The sequence below is a fragment of the Pelobates fuscus genome, chromosome 2, assembly GCF_036172605.1.
Source record: "Pelobates fuscus isolate aPelFus1 chromosome 2, aPelFus1.pri, whole genome shotgun sequence".
NCBI lineage: Eukaryota > Metazoa > Chordata > Amphibia > Anura > Pelobatidae > Pelobates > Pelobates fuscus.
The window spans coordinates 223524586-223543870 of NC_086318.1; the positions used below are offsets into that span (position 1 = coordinate 223524586).

The 19285-nt window shown below is 41.2% G+C and overlaps 1 protein-coding gene across 1 annotated transcript in view; it reads right to left on the reverse strand.

The window, feature by feature from the left end:
* The window catches only part of DESI2 (desumoylating isopeptidase 2), a 50162-nt gene that overhangs the window by 12103 nt on the left and 18774 nt on the right, over positions 1-19285 (reverse strand). Inside the window, exon 2 of the mRNA XM_063443213.1 lies at positions 6159-6231. Coding sequence (XP_063299283.1) covers positions 6159-6231 — 73 coding nt within the window. The remainder of the gene's footprint in view (positions 1-6158; positions 6232-19285) is intronic.

Genomic DNA, 19285 nt, shown 5'->3' on the forward strand with positions numbered 1-19285 from the left:
AAACAGGGAGGGATATCGTACTACCACTATAGTAAGGAAACATTTTCGGTGAGTAAAAATTTCAGTTTTTCCTAGCATATGGTGGCAGTACACAGATGGGATATAGCAAGATCCCAAATGAAAATAAAAAATGTGCGGGAAATCAGGATAATACGGCTTGGAGCGCCTTACACCCAAACCCAGCTTCTCAGGATGAGAAGAGGTCTATCCTGTAGTACTTATAAATGTGTGAAAAGTAGACCAGGTGGCAGCTCTGCAAATGTCATCTGGAGCTGCGTTGGCATGTTCTGCCCATGAAGTGGCCATAGCTCTAGTGGAGTGAGCTTTAATAGATATAGGAGATTGAAGACCACTATGAATATATGTTAACCTGATGTTTTCCGTAAGCCACCTAGCGATGGTGGTTCTACCAGTTTGCCCTTAGATTTTCCTTGGAATCCAATGACTAGGTGATCCGAAATCCTGAAGGGGAGTAGACCTGAGAAGCTAAAATTTGTAAGGACTGTTTAACATCCAATGTGTGCAACTTGTGCTATAGAGGAGAAGAGGCAGAGCCACAGAATGAAGGAAGAATAATGGGCTGGTTGATGCCCTTCTGCAAGAAGGAAGGCTTGGGATATAACAGAACCTTATTCTGATGAAAAACATTAAAATATTCAGAGGAAGAGAGGGCTTGAATTTCTCCAATTCTTTTTGCTGAAGTGATAGCCACAAGGAAAACAAAAACAGTCTTGGAGAAAAAACCAAAAAACCAAAACCAAAAACAAAAAACTTTAAAGGGACATCTTCCAGAGCCTCAAATGGAGATTCAGATAGAGCCTGCAGGACTAAAGACAAATCCCAAGAAGGGACAAAAGACTTATAAGGAGGTCTGAGCAGCAGCATTGCTATTACTAAGAAGTAAATTCTTTAACGAGAAAATAGTTCAAGGCAGATAAATGCACCTTCAAAGTAGAGATGCTGAGACTAGATAGAAACCCATCTTGAAGAAAATGGATAATTGTGACAACTGAATGGGAACTTTGTAGGCAGTTGTGGTCATGACACCAATTAAGGAGCCGATTCAAAATTCTTAAATATATTCTCGAAGTGGATTTCCTAGTAGAGCCCATCAAAAGATAAAACCTGCTATCTTGAATGCCATGACTCTGTAGTTTTAGCCTTGCAGCAGCCATGCTGTCAATCTGAAGATGCGCAAGGTGTCGAGGGGTAGTTGTCTGGTTTCTAACAAGGAAAGGTTGGTTGGTAGTTCCTAAAATGTTACTGCCATCATCCGTAACTCAGAGAACCAACTTCTCTTGAGCCAGTAAGTAATAATTGCCAGCACTCAAGCCTCTTCTGACCTGATTTTCTGGATAACCCTTGGAATCAAGGCTATAGGAGGAAAAACGTACACCAGTGAAATTTCAGTTGATTGACATACCGCCTAGAAAATGGGAGTGATCTTGACTGAAGTGAGGCAAGCATCCTGACCTTGCAATTTAGCCTTCTAGCCATCAGATCCATGTCTGGAGTTTCAAATCTTCTGGTGAGAGCGGAGAATAACTCTGGATGAAGGGACCATTCTTCTTGTGACCATTTTGACCTGCTCAACTTGTCTTCTACTAGGTTGTCTTTCCCATTTATGAGTGTAGCATCCAAATCTTCCATCTCCTTTTGTGCCCAAAGAACTTTCTATCTGTGGAAGACCCTTTGTTTCAGACATCTGTCTGATAATCTCTTCCGGAGGTGATCCAAAAACAGCTTTGATTGACCTAAGGGCAATTCACACAGGGCAGACTTGGAGCTTCTGGCTACAGCGGAAAAATCCACAATGAGAGCTGCACATTTCAGGATACCTTCTGACATATCCATTAAAAATTAGTTGGAGAGTTTTAAGTTATTCATGATATGGGCTAAATCTTTGTTAGCGTCTTATATCACACAATCCTCCAGAGACTGTATCCATAAGCTTTGAGCTTTAACAGAAGCCCCTGATAAGGTTGCATTACATTGAAAACCAGCTGACTGGAAGGCTCTTCTACAAGATGTTTCAGCCCATTTTTCTATTGGATCTTTTTATTTTATTTAATTTTTTTATTGTGCACAAGTGAACAATTCATCCTGCATTGTCACAACAACAAATGCAAGAAACATGTCAAATTCACAATGAAACAGGTACATAAGGTGTTGGTCTAACAGAGGTGTTACGTTGTTTCATTTCGCTGCGTCAGCACATTATGTTAAAGTACAAGTGGTAACTGCACACATTTTTAGTGAAATATCTAGAGCACAAGTGATACACGCATGTCCCATGTGTATGGGTGTACGATTCCAACTGTAACTATGAGTCACTTATGTGTGTGTGGTTAGTTAAACACTTGGATATAGTGCATGCTTATATAACTCGAGTGAAGGAGAGGTAGTAAATACCAAGAAATTGCCAAGCAGACAGGCTTATTAGTAAGAGTGGAAGGTGGTCGGCTATCTAGTAGTATGACCCTTACTTGTAACACAACTTTATACGCCTGTTAGAGTGTCGTTATAATAATGCTAAGCACGAAAAGTAAAAACAAAAAAAACGATTAAGCATTAAGTATTCTCTGGTGTGAGCAAGTCTCGGTTGAGGAGGTTGTTGTGTGACAGCGTTCTTTGCGGCAGAGGCTCTATGCAGGGACCGCTGCGCTTTCCTGGAGTGTATGTTCTCTGTCAAACTATACACAGCATAGGAAAGAGCTTTAAGGATGCGTGGGAGTCCTGCTGGGGCCGAGCAAGATGCAGCACTGCGAGTTCCGTTGACTTTCTCGACCGTCCGTTGCTGTGGAGACCTGTGCTTGCTTATCTGGTGGGAAACCCATCTCCACACTAGAGGAGGAATCAGAAGATTCTGAGAAAACTGAAGCTGAGCATTCTCCCGAGGATATTTCCAAACTAGATGAAGATCTTACAAGCTGTAACATGTCCAGCTACTGGAATACTTGATCTGGCTGTTTCCTTAAAAGACTCAAAGGTTTGAGCCAAATTATCTTGGAACCAAGAAAGAAAAGACTGGATGTCTTTTCACTTGGATTTTTCCAGACTCTCAGCCGAACATAAATTACAGACCTTCTTATATCCATCCGGCAGAGGAGTAGAGCGTTCACTGCAGCATAAATGCTTTGCCTCAGCAATAACTTGCCTGGGTGCAGGATTCCTGTCTTTTTCCATTTTATTAGGTGAAACAGGAATAGACCTTCTGAAAAAGAAAAACTCCGCTTCAAAATACAAATTAGAAAAATTAAAAGGGATTTTTAAAGTAGAGACAAAATCTCTCACCTCAAAAAAAAAAAAAAAAAAAAAGCCATGTGGGGAATGGGGGTCTGGTGACACATAAGAGCCAATCTGAACAGCATCCTGCTGACAGGAGAGTCTAGCACTGCTTAAATAGCGATAGCGGTTCAAATTTAGCGCAAACTCCCACCCCCCCCCTCAAAAAAATAACACTGTTCCGACCTGCACGGTCGGAACTTCGGTGGAATGCGAAGCCTCCTGGCATGAGTTCCACCACTGTGCGCAGGTGCATTCACCGCAATGCCTTCAGCGTGCCACTAAACAGAATTGCTGGGTCTATTCTCTCCATTTTTTTCCAAGCTGTGCTGGTCTCGCTGCGACTATCCCTGCCTCCATGGTGGTTATAATTCATCTTTATGCTCTCAGCAAAGCCAATGCTTTCCTATAGGATAAAACTACTTTTTTTCAAAAAAGGCAATTTTACATTGACAATCCTGAAGGGACAAGCTATGGACACTAGAACATTAAGCTGTAATGGTTCGCATGACTATAGTGTCCCTTTAAGATATGTATGTTTGTTGTAGAAAATTAAGCTTTGTTAAAGGGACACTATAGTCACCAAAACAACTTGCTTAGTGAAGCAGTTTATGTGTATAGATAATGCCTCTGAAGTGTTACTGCCATTTAGGAGTTAAATCAGTTGTTTCTGTTTATGCAGCCCTAGGCATACCCTGCATTAAAAAAAAAAAAAAAAAATTAATTTTTTATTTTTTTTTCAACCAGATTAGATGACTCTTTACAGGAAGTGTTTGGAACGGATATGCAAGTCAAATGCAGAGAGCTGTGCCTAGGGGCTGCATATATAAAGTGCTTTTGGCAGAGAATTAAACAGTGAAACTGCAGGGTCATGATCTATACACCAAAACTGCTTCATTAAGCTAAAGTTGTTTTGGTAACTATAGTTTCCATTGAAAAAGCCGCTCTGACGGAGAAACGCGTTTGGAAGGACTGATTGCCGATTACTGAAAGCCAGCATCCAGGGAACACTTACCTGTATTGTATCCTGAGAAGATGCAGGCAGCTGAGAGAGAAGACAGGCTGAGGCAGCTGCAACCAAGAGGTATGGAAGCAGGGTGGGTGATTAACATTATGGAAGCTGCAAATTGTGTGTGTGCCTTGTATCTGTGCGTGTCAGTGTGCATCTGTGCGTACCACTGCACTCAGGATCCGCTTTTCACTCTGGCTCACAGCCTTAGAGGTGTTCTGCATTAGACAGACACTGCTAATCCGTCCAACAATACAAGGTAATAGAATATACAGGCAACACTCCGGGTACTGAAGGTGTATTTATTGAAGGGTAGAGCACCACATAAAAGTGCAACTTTTCAGCCCTAGACGGTCTTAAAGGACCACTATAGTGCCAGGAAAACATACTGTTTTTCCTGGCACTATAGTGCCCTGAGGGTGCCCCCAGCTCTCCTCCTCCTCTCCTCCCGTTCGGCTGAATGCGCACGCGCGGCAAGAGCTGCGCGCGCATTCAGCCGGTCGCATAGGAAAGCATTTACAATGCTTTCCTATGGACGCTTGCGTGCTCTCACTGTGATTTTCACAGTGAGAATCACGCAAGCGCCTCTAGCGGCTGTCAGTGAGACAGCCACTAGAGGATTTGGAGGCTGGATTAACCAATTTATAAACATAGCAGTTTCTCTGAAATTGCTATGTTTGTTAAAAAAAAAAAAAAAGGGTTAATCCTAGAGGGACCTGGCACCCAGACCACTTCATTAAGCTGAAGTGGTCTGGGTGCCTATAGTGGTCCTTTAAACATGTAAGGCCCTCTAGGGCCGAAACATTGCACATTTGCACTTTTAAGGTGTTCTATACTCCAATAAATACATCTTCAGCACCTGGAGTTTTGCCTGTATATTCTATTGCTTTGTATCTGTGTGTGTGTGTATGTGAAGATATGTGTGTAATTTTGTGTATATGTAGGGATGTGTGTGTGCGCCAGTGTGCATTTGTAGGTATGTGTTTCTATGTGTGTGTATATATGTGTAGGTATGTGTATCTGTGTATGTAGGTATCTGTGTGTGCCTGTGTAGGTATAGGTTTGTATCTGTGGGTGTGCCAGTGTATGTATGTATGTGAAGGTATATGTTTGTATCTGTGCCAGTGTGTTATTGTGTTTCCATATCACTGTGTGTGGCCGCATATGTGTACAGCCTCCAATCCCCTAAACAAGAGTCCCCTATTCCTCTGCTGCAGGCCTTTTCACCCCGCTCTAGCCCACCACCAGTGCCCCTCCTGAGATTTGGTTCTGGATCCGTCACTGGCATGAGTGTTGTGTGTGGCAGCTGGCATTAAAATAAATACATTTGGGCAGGGGGGGGGGGGGGGGGGGGAGAGGGAACTACAAAATTGTGAGCAGCCAGTGGGTGCAAACTGTTATTTAAACGTAAGATGAGCCAATATGTTAACAGAGAAGGACACTGGCATAAATAGTGCCTCTACCTCTTCCACGGCCAGGGTCTGGGAGGAAGGGGGTGGATGGTGGAACAGAACTGTGTCCCTCCCTATATGCACTGGACTGGGCTGTGATATAGATATGCCAGCCAATAGTGGGGTAAATGTGTCCCCGTCTACCCTTTGGCCTATACTGGTTTCCTAATTCAGGGTTTAATAGTGCTCATGAACACACACAGGGCTATTCACTACTTTGAAGCAATTTTAACTTATGTTAGATTTCATTTGCCAAAAGCTTTGGGAAAGCAGTTTTTTTGGTTTAGATAACATTGTGACTAACAGCCAGGAATCTGGAGACATTCTATGTATCACTGTAAATTGGAGGCTGAGAGGTAGCTCACTTTACCCGCAAACTGCAAATTCACGACTAACAAGCCAAAACTACATACCTCTGCCATACACCTGAATGCCAGAATGGAAGACACCAATCCCAAGAGACGATGTATATTCATTGATCCAATACTAAAATAAAAGAAATACATATTAAAAATGTAATGGAAAACAAGGATCACATACGCAAACATTATGATTAAAGGATTACTCCAAGCATCATTACCACAATAGATAAGAGGTGGCCTGGTGCCCTCCTACCTGCGTAACCACCAGATGCTGCCAATCACTCATGTCATTCATTGGCAGAGTGTCAGTTGGGCGCTCTTAATAAGACTCCATGTAAAGAATTTGCATAGAATTGACAAAAGCCAGCCTGCAACTAATGATCCTGCCTTCGACTGAAAATACAAATATTTCTCTATATGAGCAGAGTTTCACACTAAAGTGGTAATGGTGCGTGGATTAGCCTTTTAGGCTTTAGCATATCCTAAAGTCACAGGAAGTCTCACCATACACAGACAACTAGAGGCCAGACAAATGAGAAAAATAATTGAACAGTTTATTAACAAAATGTCTTCACAGTGACTCATGTTAAATTAACACAGTCGGACAATAAAGTTTAGATAATAGAATTATAATCCACAGAAAAAAATTAAAAAGAATAGCACAGTAATGTAGTATAATAAAATATTTGCAAGTCTCACACATGCTATGCCTAAAAAAGGAACACTGACTAGCCCCAAGCCCCTAGTGACTAGGGGTCCCCAACCCACTACCAGTGGTTAATAATAGCAGTAATTAACCTCGAGCCATGTAAATATTTACTTCAGAAAGCCCACGGTGCCACCTTGGTGCAGCTTCACAATATACAGCAACTTCAAGGGAGGGATTGTTCCATAATGAACCTTTAGTGACGAATGATTGATTCCTGGAATAAAACCTTCATAGCCTACGGTTAAGCCAGTAATCAATGCTCTTTCACTACTCCATGAAGCTACATTTATAAGTTATGAACTGTACTACATGTATTGTGCATTTGCCAACTCCAAAATTGATTATCTGCCAAAACAAGGGTTTTGCACATTAGACGATATCATTTGCTGGCTTAAAACAGTTTTCCAGCTGGATGCCAGGAAGTGTGTAAGTATTCAGACAAGCACTTTAGATGGGCTTGCCGTAGACATCCTTCGTTGCAAAATGCTTAGCCTCATAAGTCACCTTTAATGGTCACGTTTAATACATGTGAAATATGGAAATATTGAACAAGGCACTCCCTCTAACACAAAATAACAGATGCAGTATAAACGTCCGATTCCTGTACCCGGCCGGACTGAAAGAGAGCACTTCTCGTCAGTCCAGCCGGGTAAAATAAAGCAGGAAAGTGGAACAGCACCCAAACCCATTTGAAAAGTATCATGGGACAGGGAAAGGGGGGAAGAGCACCATGGGACAGGGAAAGGGGTGAAGAGCACCATGGGACAGGGAAAGGGGTGAAGAGCACCATGGGACAGGGAAAGGGGTGAAGAGCACCATGGGACAGGGAAAGGTGAAGAGCACCATGGGACAGGGAAAGGTGAAGAGCATGGGGGGGGGGGGAGGAGAGGAACATTAAGGGAGGACACAAAGATAGAGGGAAAAGTAACACTGAGGTGGGGGGAGGGGGAGCACTAAGACAGGTAAGGGGTGGGGAGGAGGGAAGTTCCTACCACACATATACACAAATATTTTTGGAAACATAAAAAAAAATCTGACTGGCATGTATATTTTGTGCATTTACCACTTAATAAAAAAAAATAAAAATAAAAATTTGCACCCAGAAAGACGTGCAGTATCTTAACTGGGAAAGAACCAGAGGCTTCTCACTTCTGTTAGCTCAAGGTAGCTTATAGAAGGAGGCAGCAAACCTCCCAGGAAGAGTTCAATAATTTATTCATAGAAGAGTCGAATTCTCATAGAAATCTGCACATTTTTTAAAATAGAGTTAAAATAGGATACTCCTCACCCGTAAAGCACTTCAGAAAATTGAAGTGGTTCTTTAACTAAAGAATATTTTAAAAAAACATTAAGATATTCAAGAATCCAATTAACTAAACATCTTTATACAAATTAAAATAAATACATTTTATTAATCAGTTAACCTAGATATTTAGTTCAGCACTCAGCAATAGTTTCATTCATTAAATGAAATAGAAATAAAACAAGTGCCTTGGTTGATAGCCAATGCTGGTAGTTTAATTCCTAGTTTTGTGAATGAAGTAACAGATGAAGTGATTGTACATTTACACTGGTCTGGCTTCTTTGCAGTAGGTTATGAATGAGTCGGCTAGAGTGAGTAGGTACTTGCAGAGCGTGTACCTGCTAGAGGATGGATGGTTTGATTCTGTGAGAAGATTAGTTTATAGGTGCAGAAAGCTTTGCAGTTACAAAACACCATGCCCAGGTAAAGTGACAGACATTCTTGTTCCATAACCCATGCAAGGATCATTTTGTTAAATGGTATCTATTTAAATCTTGTTATAATTCCCAAGAACGGAGGGTGGGAAGGGTTAAAGCATGGGCCTGTAACACAGAATTAAACACAAAATAAAAGTGAAGTTTGAATCACTCTTGGGTAACTTATTAGTTTCAGGACCACTTTCCTTGTGTTTCAATTAAAACCAAAACATGGAAACAATCAAAATGATGATTAGATATATGTACCAATAATGAAGCACCTCTGTATCTACTTCTAAAATAAAAAAACTGTTGCAAAAAAAAAAAAAAAAAAAAAAAAAAAAAAAAGTGTACCCTACAGTCGAATATCAGAAAAAAAAATGGATTGTAATAAACCCTTCAAATTAAACAAACACTGATATTTTTCCCAAGGAAATGGGTATGTAACCCAAACACTGTACCTTCAAGGGCACCTACATTTAGAGGCAAAAAGATGATAAACTATCTAGCTGTAATTAAAAGGTATAATTTGTATCATCAGGCTACCATACCTAATTTGGTCATTAAATTACTGGGAACATACGTTGAGAACATAATTTCTGCATATTTATCGAGCTAGCCCCTCATTGTCCTGCAACTTCAATCAGTCTGTAATGCAGTATGTACCGATGTGGGCAACTGAAGGGTATTTTCGCGTATGCTTTTTTGAAAGAGTACAAAATTTCAACTACACATAGTTCTACAAATTGGTTTAGATAGGAGAGCGCAAACGTGGTAAATAAACAATATAAAATAAGTTAGTAATCTATTCAATCAGCTGAACACAAAATAAAATTCCTTAAAAAAATCTTACCTAAATAGCATTTAGAAACAAAGTGCCAGCGCTATGTATGAAAGCCTTATATTTAAGCAATCTGTAAATGTGTGCAAAATCAACAACTACTCTCTGTAGGTAAATGGTGTATATATAAATTAAACACCTATATGTCACAATAAGTTGGATTATACACACAACAAGAAGTATATTGAAACTTGCAAAAGAGTCCAAAAGTTCTGGGTTGGAGTCTTTGGAGGGTTAATCTTATGTTGCAGTAGAAAAAATACCATCCATGGATACACTGAAGCTCTTGTGTGGATTTTACCTTAAAAGGATACAAAAAAAGCTTTGCATAGTGTAAAACCGCTTTAATAATAAAAAGATTCCCTTCCCCCAGATATAGACTCTTACATTATCAAGTGGTGATACTTGTCTCCAAGATATCACAATCAAGTTTTACAGGATCAGAGGCTGAATAGCCGTTTTACCGTCCACTGATTCTGGTGGTTCAAAACTCCCGCCCGTTCTCAGCGCTGATGGGGTGGAGTGTAGCTTACAAGCTAACATACATAGCGCTGGCACTTTGTTTCTAAATACACATAGTGCTAGCAGATTTGTTATTAGAATGTACAAATTGGGAGAAAAGCCTACTTAAAAACGGGTCTCTCCCCCATTACCCACTTCTCAGTAAAAACTTCAGCATAGACTGAAGAACTGAGCCTCGTCACTTGTTCTTGGAGGGGCAGGCTGACCAGTCTCTTACCTCAGGAGTATGGACCATGCAAAAAGGCTCATAAAAAGACATTGTTCAATGTTATTTAACATTGTCTACTTCTCCGCAAGCTTTATCATAGAGCTGTTTTTCGCTATGCCTCTTGTAAATAACAGTAAGGAACTTAAATGATGTCACTATAGAAAACAAAAATCCTCGATAGGGGGCAAGTGGTACGGAATTCATAAAGTGGCTTGTCGTATATGCTAAAGGTGATATATTTGTATTTCTATGTATGTTCTTGTATATTTTGGCTTCTGCGCAAGCCTACAAGTTGTATTACTCTTGCATTGCCCATCGTGTGCAAAAATAAAGAATTTAAAAAAAAAACAAAAAAAACAACATTGTTCATGCCTTTTTGCCATTCTGTTCGGTTGACTACCGAACAACAGCACGAACCAGGGACCACCCGGGAGCTTGTTAACATCTATTAACACCTTGGAACGGTTCTCACCACAGTGTTCTAATCGTTCGTCTGGGTGGCTGAAGTTCGTCTGGACAACCATGAGGTGGTGCCCATCTTGTTCACATGAACGCAGGCAGCGGTGTTTGGGCATAAATCTCATGGAACTAAAATTGGACACAGACTTCCGAACCCCGCTGGACTTCCATCATTGCCTGCTTTCCGTTCTACACAATTTAGAAGGCCACTGTTCGGTGAAATCGTTAGTCTGGATGAGGGGAACAAGCTCCAGGGTAAGACTATTGACTCAGTTCATTTTTAAAACTACCGAACTAGACCGACCGCAAGCCCTGATTCTCTGGAACGGTTTTGGGCATGGGACCATGCGCGCGTGCGGTCGGTCAAAATTAAGACTTCCAGGAAATTCCTTAACCGATCTGGGTGATTTTTGGATATGTTAGTCACCCACATCAGGGCTATCAGGGGAAGTAACTTTTAGGGCGTTTGTAAAAATGTGAGTTTTTGTGTTTGGAGATAATTGAGTTTAATACAGTGCGTGACTCAATTATCTCCCAGGCATAGGGGAGGGATTGACCTATTTTGTATGGTAGTGTCCTGGACCTGAGAGCCAATGTGATCGTGTATTTGTTTCTACTGTGGTTTACGCTCAGGTCCATGGGGGAGGGCCCCTTGCATGGGGACGGTCATAAAAGGCCAGTTGTGGCTACCAGTAAACAGATTCCTTTTACCCTTCATGAAGTCTAGGCTCATGTTTAGTGGATTGGAGAGCTATATTCACACTCTGGGGGCTGCTATAATCACTATACTCCCTTGGATCACAACACTTTCTCTTATAACATCAGCCTGCTTTGCTCTCCGCACTAGGAAAGGTCTACCCACTGGAAGCTGGATCCTGGTCTTGGGTTCAGGGTGGGTGGAGGACAGCGAGACCCCAATCAAGCTGCCAGTTCCAGTGCAGTGCTTATGGTGCTCGCAAGTACTAGGAAGCAGCAATTGACGGAGGTAACCGGTCGGAGTGCCAGGCGATCCATCACAGACTATGCACATGATTTAACTGACAAGGGAGAGCATACAATACCTTGCACAGGAGGTCCTTCTATTCTCCACCTGTAGCAACCACAATGCATGCACTGTGGTTGCTATGGAAGCTACCCAGAGTACATTGCTAGTGTTGGCTAGGAAGTATAGGAACTGACTGACTTTGTAAAGCCATCACAAGGTGGTAACAAAGCTAGCACGCTGGCGTCGCACAAAAGGTTTGCCCTGTATTGGAAAGGAGTCCTCAAGCAGGTCAAATCACAGATGGAGGCTGGAGGTGGGTGTTACACGAAGCTCTAAAGACGGTGGTGAGGTAAATATAATCTCAATAGCATACATTGAATACACCATGTATCATTGTAATATATTAAATTTACATAGGTTTACTATAAACACAATATCAATATAAAGCAATTGAGAGGAAATACAAACACCCCCCCCCCTCCGACCAAAAAAACAATTAAGTAAATAAACACCAATGTGAAACTCACCTTTAACTTTATCTGAAACTCTTGCCCACCAAGAATTTATGATGTACACTGATCATGCACAACACTAAAACCTCCTGTCTAATATCTTGCAGGTCCCCCCTTATGCTGCCAAAACAGCACTGATTTATCGAGGCATAGACTCCACAAGATCTTTGAATGTGTCTTGTGGTATTTGGCACCAAGACATTAGCAGCAGACCCTTTAGGTCCTGCAAGTTGTGAGATGGGGCCTATGGATTGTATTTGTTGTTCCAGCACATCCCACAGATGCTCCATGTGATTGAGGTCTGTGTAATTTGGAGGCAACGGAAACACCTTGTACTCTTTGTCATGTTACTCAAACCATTCCTGAACAATTTTTTGCAGTGTGGCAGAGTGCATCATCCTTCAGAAAGAGGCCACTACCATCAGAAAACAACATTGCCAGGAAGGGGTGAACGTGGTCTGCAACTATCTCTAGACAGATGCTACATGTCAAAGTAAGTTCCACATGGATGCCAAGAACAAAGCTTTCCCAGCAGAACATAACACTACCTCTGCCAGACTGCCTTATTCCCATAATGCATCCTGCTTCCATTTCTTCCAAGATAAATGCTGCACACCTGGTCAAAAAGAAAACCCGATTTAACAGACCAGGCAACCTTCCATTGCTCTATGGTCCACTACTGATGTGTACATACCCATTGAAGGTACTTTTGGTTGTGGACAGGGTCATCATGGGCACTATGACTGGTTTGTGGCCACACAGCTCCATATGTAGCAACTCCAATGTACTGCGTGTTTGGACACCTTTCAATCAGGCCACTTTTTGTTTTAGCAATTTGAGCTATAGTAGCCCTTGTGTGATCGAACAAAACAGGCTAGCCTTTGCTGCCCACGTGCATCATTGAGCGCCCATGAACCCGATGCCATTTACTGGTTCTTCATTGCACCACTTTTGGTAAATACGAACCATTGCATACCAGGAACATCACACAGCGCTTTCAATTTAAAAAAAAAATGCTCTGACCTAGTCGTCTAAGATAACTATTTGGGCCTCGTCAAAGTCATTCAGACCTTTTCTCTTGCCCATTTTTCCTGCTTCTAACACATGAAATTCAAAAACAGACTGTTCCCTTGCTGCCCAATAAATACCACCCCATTGACAAGTGCCATTGTAACAATATAATCAATGTTATTCACTTCACCTGTCTGTGGTTCTAATGTTGTGGCTGATGAAAGAGAAAGAGAGAAAGGGGGCTTAGGCTTGAAGTGTGCCTTTAATCCCCACATTAAATCATTTTATGTAAGCCGCATGTTGCGTAAAAAGTATAATTATAACTCATTTTTAATTATGTTTTTTTTTTGTATACAAAATCTAACCACATTTTAATCCCCCGAAGCAATCAAAAGTGGCCATCTTCTACCAAAGAGAAAGCACATGATAGGTCAGAGGGGGAAAGCAAAAAAAATAAAAATATACCATTACCACCTCATTTACGGTCTGCCAAAAGCGACACACACTCTCCAATAATGAGGAGGATTCCCGTCTCTCTGCAATTAGGTTATAGTGCTTTTTAAACCAGTAAGTATATGCAGCTCCATGATGTTGCTGCTTGTGACACGAGGAGAAAACCTGCTGCCCACACATAATCATAATGTCTATTTATAGCATCAGAGCTTGAGCTTCCATTTCATTTAATTTCAACCGATACAGTAATCTTCCCCAGAGAAGGCTCCCAATGTCCTCATTCTTTTACATGTGTAACAAAATCGACGTGTTGCATTGAAATTTTAAGACCTGTAAAACACCACTGCAAAACTGAGCAAAAGCCATGTAACAAAAAACAAAATTGTTAATTTAATTCAATTCAGATGAAATGTTCATCTCAAAAGTAGGTCAAAGTGAAAACAAACAAAACAACCAAAAAACATTTAACTCTTGAAATAAGTCTTTTTAAAAATAAATGGAAAATTCAACACAATGCAAGACACGAAAAATTTCAAAAGTCAAGTTTCCCTAACATGTCAACTTATATAGCAATCTGTTAACATTACATTTCAAATCCAATTTCTTTCTGAAATGCATGCCTCTCTCTGCCTTATGTAATCACACATTTAAAAAGGACTTTAAACGCAACACTTTCTCTGTGCGGGTTTTGTTTTTAAAAAGGATTTTTTTTTTTTGTCTACTTACCGTATTTTCATAGATTCACCAGTAATTTGCATATAAATGGAACATAGGGACTACTTTTTCTTATGGAGAACATGATCTTTGACAGGCTTTGCCAAAGATAGAGGCTAAAAGGGCTATTACTATTGTCACCAGAACAACTACAGCTTAATGTAGTGGTTTTAGTGTTCATAGCTTGTCCCTGCAGACTTTTCAATGTAAACACTGCCTTTTAAGAGAAAAGGCAGTTTATCCAATAGGAATCCATCCTATTGTCGTTAGCCTGACCCTGCAGGCTTTTTTTTTTTTTTTTTAAACCACATATACTTAAAAAACAAAACAAAAAAAACTATTTCCTTGCGAAACTTTATTCAAACTATTGTTTAATCCTCATTTCCCCTCATTGAAGTGTCTGGGTGCAATGTCCCAGTGCCTTTAACCGTAGGCGTGCGCACGGGGTGTGCCGGGTGTGCCTAATCCCCACGGCACGCGCTTATGTGCCTTCCTCCGTGGGCAGATCAAAGATCTCCCTCACCGACCCACAGGAAGTGAGTGAGGCAGGAGAGGACCCGGGAGCTCTTGCCAGCAGCTCCGCCGGGTTCCTCTTGCAAGGTCGGAGTGTTGCCGCGGTTACGCTCAGATCTCGCTAGAGTTCACTCTCCACTGGACCACCAGGGATGGCAGCAGCACCGTCCCCCCCTCCCTACATAAGGTAAGAAAGGAGGGGGGGATATTAACTAAACAGCCACACACACACACTAACAGCACACAGCACCCAGCTCCTTCACTCACAGGAGTATGTGTGTGTATATGTATATATATGCGGTGTGTGTTTCTGCTTCAGGGTGCACACCCTTATACAATAGGCTGCGCACACCTATGCTTTTAACCCTGTAATGTTAACCATTGCAGTTTTAGAGAAACTAATGTTTACATTGCAGGATTAAGACTGCCTCTAGTGGCAGTCTCTCTGTGCTCCCTGGCCTTTCATAGCTCAGTGAAACAAAACTGTACATCCTCCTGCTTTGTATTGACTCAATGCTTTCCTATGAGGAAGGCCTAATGCACATGTGGCACTTACCAAGCATGCACATTAGGTCCCCCTTCAGACATCAGAGGTGGCGGAGACCTATCCAGCACTGAGGGACCTCGACGCTGGAATAAGATAAGAGAAGGGTTGAAGGGATTTTAAACCATTTCATCATCCAGAAGGGGTAGGGCAGAGGGACACTATAGTGCTAGGAATACAGTTTTGTCTTGCAAATACTAAAAAGTGTTCCTTTAAGCCAAGTGCCATTACATTATTTCAGTTGCCAAGTTAATTTATCCACAATCTATCAGTTAGACGAATCATACAGAAGGGCCACCTGCAGACATCATGCACAGAGGAGAACAGAAGTGGCGACACAGATATTGAGATGCAGTGCATGGTAGAAAAGATAGATAGAGGTAGGAGTTGTAAGCATTATACCGTTCCTCCCATAAGGCAAGGAAAAGTGGGGAGGGGAGAGAGGAGGGTCAATCTGAAGAAAATGACAAGTCGGGGAAAGCAACACCATATGGAAAGCTAATTGCCTTTTACAGGGATTAGCGACAAGTGCAAGATTTTATGTACTTCAAAGAGACTATTATGGTTGAATGAAGCTTCTTGATAAACGTCGACATGGTTTTTAATGTGAGTATTTAAGATTTTTTTTTAAATGTTAGCACTAGGTTTTGCAACGGTTCTCCCTCCCCTCAATTAAATCTGGTCCTCAGGCACAAGTAATAGTGGTATTTTGTGTAGGTGATTAAAGTTACACCAACACAGCCTGATCTTATTGTATGCATGGCATTCAAACTAAACTAAACTAAACTTGTACCAATTTGTAACACATGGTTGACCACTTAAGTGTTAAAGGAACACGCCAGGCATAATAACCACTACAGCTTGAGGGCTCCAACACCTCCCCATTGATAGCTCATTGGCTGAGAGCATCAGCTAATCACACTCAACCAATGATCCAAGACCTCCAATGCAGGCCTCCAATGTTCGATTAGTGAATATTAAACCTGCCTATCAGCTTTTTGATGTAGTCCTCTAGGTTCTTAGACTAAGGATTCATGTCTCCAGTCTCTTGGGAGTTTAAGAGGTAGGTGGGTGTGGTGCCAAACAGATTCCAGGTAAGAAGTCAAACCGTTCAAAAATTGCTTGACTCAGGACAATGATGGAGGGGGGAGGAGCTGTAGTGATTATGTTGCTTGGAGTATTCTTTAATTTATTTTGGATTTTGACTTTAGACCTTAACCAAACTTATGAAAAGAAAAAACTCCAAGTCCATTAGGTTTTGGTTATTATGCCACTTTGAGCTAATAATAGCTAGAAGTAAAATTATCTCAGCAGTTATGCTAAGCTGTGATGGTGCTTAGTTACCGTTAATAATTAGTTATAAAAAAATAAAAATAAAAGTTTCAGAAATTATGTTAGTTGGATGAAAACGGTAAATAGATCAAAACCAGGTTTACCAACACAACTGTAATATTCTACTACACCAAAGCTGGCGGCCATTTCTCCTGAGCATTGTTAAGAGAAGTTGGCTGCTTCTGTTCCTCACACCATTCTGTGAGCCCCCAGCAAGCTGCAAAGTCACTGGCTTCTCCAGGTGGGCCAGTATGGCTCCTCTCCTGCAGGAGGTACACTCCTGCCCAGCATCATCTCTCCTCCATGGCAGGATTAAAAACCTTTGTAAATTTAAAAAAAAAAAAAAAAAAAAAAAAAAAAAAAACACACTTCCACCTGGGCGTTGGACAATATAGATGCTACATCCCTGCCATTCACTCACATGAGTATCTGTAGGAATAGTAAACCCATATCAGTGAAACTTCCTTTACTATTTGAACGAAGGGGTAAGCATTTCCAACACACTTAAAAACATTAAATGAGCGGTCAGTGGCTCCTGGGAAAAAATTAATATTTGTGGATTATAAACTACGCTTAACCAACCATTTTTTTTGCAATGTAAACAAAAACAACCCATATACTCCCAGTATCATGTAAAATGCTTTAAGACATCAACCATAATACAAATGTGTAAAGAGCTCTGAATAAAGGAGAGATCAGAACGGTTACAATTCCAAATGAGGAACTGTAATTTTGTAGGTCCACACTACAAATGGTTACAAATTATATTATCCAGCCTTTGAATTGTTTCATCCTGCTACATATCACATGATCCCCTGGTCACAGCAAGTAGATATGTACATGCCATGGAACTGTGGAAATATAAGGGATGATGGGAAGAAGGTAGCCTGTGAAGTGTTAAAGGACCACTCTAGGCACCCAGATCACTTCAGCTTAAGAAACTGCTATGTTTATAAATGGGTTAATCCAGCCCTCAAAGCCTCTAGTGGCTGTCTCATTGACAGCCGCTAGAGGCGCTTGCGTGATTCTCACTGTAAAAATCACAGTGAGAGCACGCAAGCGTCCATAGGAAAGCATTGATAATGCTTTCCTATGAGACCGGCTAAATGCGCGCGCAGCTCTTGCCGCACGTGCGCACTCAGCCGAATGGGAGGAGAGGAGGAGGATCAGAGGAGAAGAGCTCCCCGCCCGGCGCTGGAGAAAGTTAAGTTTTAACCCCTTTCCTCTCCCCAGAGCCCGGAGGGAGGGGGACCCTGAGGTTGGGGGCACACTCAGGGCACTATAGTGGTCCTTTAAAGGGATACTTCGCAGTATCAGTTACATGAGTGAGAAAAGGAAATGTCACCTTGATGACTGTTCCTCATTAAACACAGAACTAAATTGCTCCCTTTAAGTCAACCAAATACTACAAGCACAACTGTTTATATAAAGATTTTCTACTCCATTGAATTAAATGAAGAGCAGTGAAAACATCTGACACGTTTCAGCAACTGAATCCAAATAACAGATTTGACTCATGTTCAGTTTTGTTTGGATAATTCTGTTATTTCAACATGAATGGAAATGTGTATCTCTTCTACCAACAACCAGCAGTTTGCAATAATCACAGAGCATCTGCTCAAGATTGTGATCTTTATAATGACATGTTTAAATACATTAATATACGGTTTAAAAAATATTCACTTTTACCAGTAGCAGGCAAATTGTATAATAGCTTATCATTGGACTAAGAACAAATTGGGTTTCTCTTCACATAAATAAAAATACAAAAAACATAACACATTTACAGATGCGAAGGCCATATTTCTTTAAATTGTAACTCTACAGATGCCATAAAGATAGAGGTAGGGAGAGTGTTTTAGGTTGCCACTAACTGGTGGAGGGGGTAACCCCTATGTAAACACAAATACAAAAAAGAGCAACAAAAGGTAAGGTCTTGGATACATAAGTATAGAGTATTCCAGATCTAACCTTTAGTTAAGGCAACCCTAGTAAACTAATCTTAATATAACATAACTTTGTTTTGTTTTATTAAGATTAGTTTACTAGGCAAAACGCTACACTGCGCCAATCAGCATCTCCTCATTGAAATACTTCGAAAAGCCAGACTTTACATTAAAAAGCCTACAGGGATAGGCTGTAGATACGGAAACAACGGTAGCTGTAGTTGTTCTTGTGACTCTAGTGCCAGGAAAACAAATCTGTTTTCCTGGCACTACAGAATCCTACAGTGCCCCTCTTCAGTCACTCACCTGAAACCTGCGCTGATGTGCCTCGGTGCTGGGTCAAGCTCCACCCACGCAGACGGGGGGAGACCTATTGCGCATGCACAGCAATGGCTGCACTGGCAGGAGGATTTCCCCATAGGAAAGCAATGACGCTGGAGGTCATTATGCATTCCGTGAGGGCATCCAGCTTCAGATAACGGACCAAAGGTTTGTTTCAATTCCAGAAGTCCCTCTAGTGGCTGTCTGGTACTGCAATAATTACTATTGCAGGGTTAAGGTACATGGGACATTGCACACAGACCATTTCAATGAGCTGAAGTGATCCGGGGGCCTACAGTGTCCCTTCAAAGTTTTAATATAAAAAAAAAAAAAAAAACACTACTTTGCAAACCAGAAGAGGCAATTATACTTGGACCACAAAATTTGTA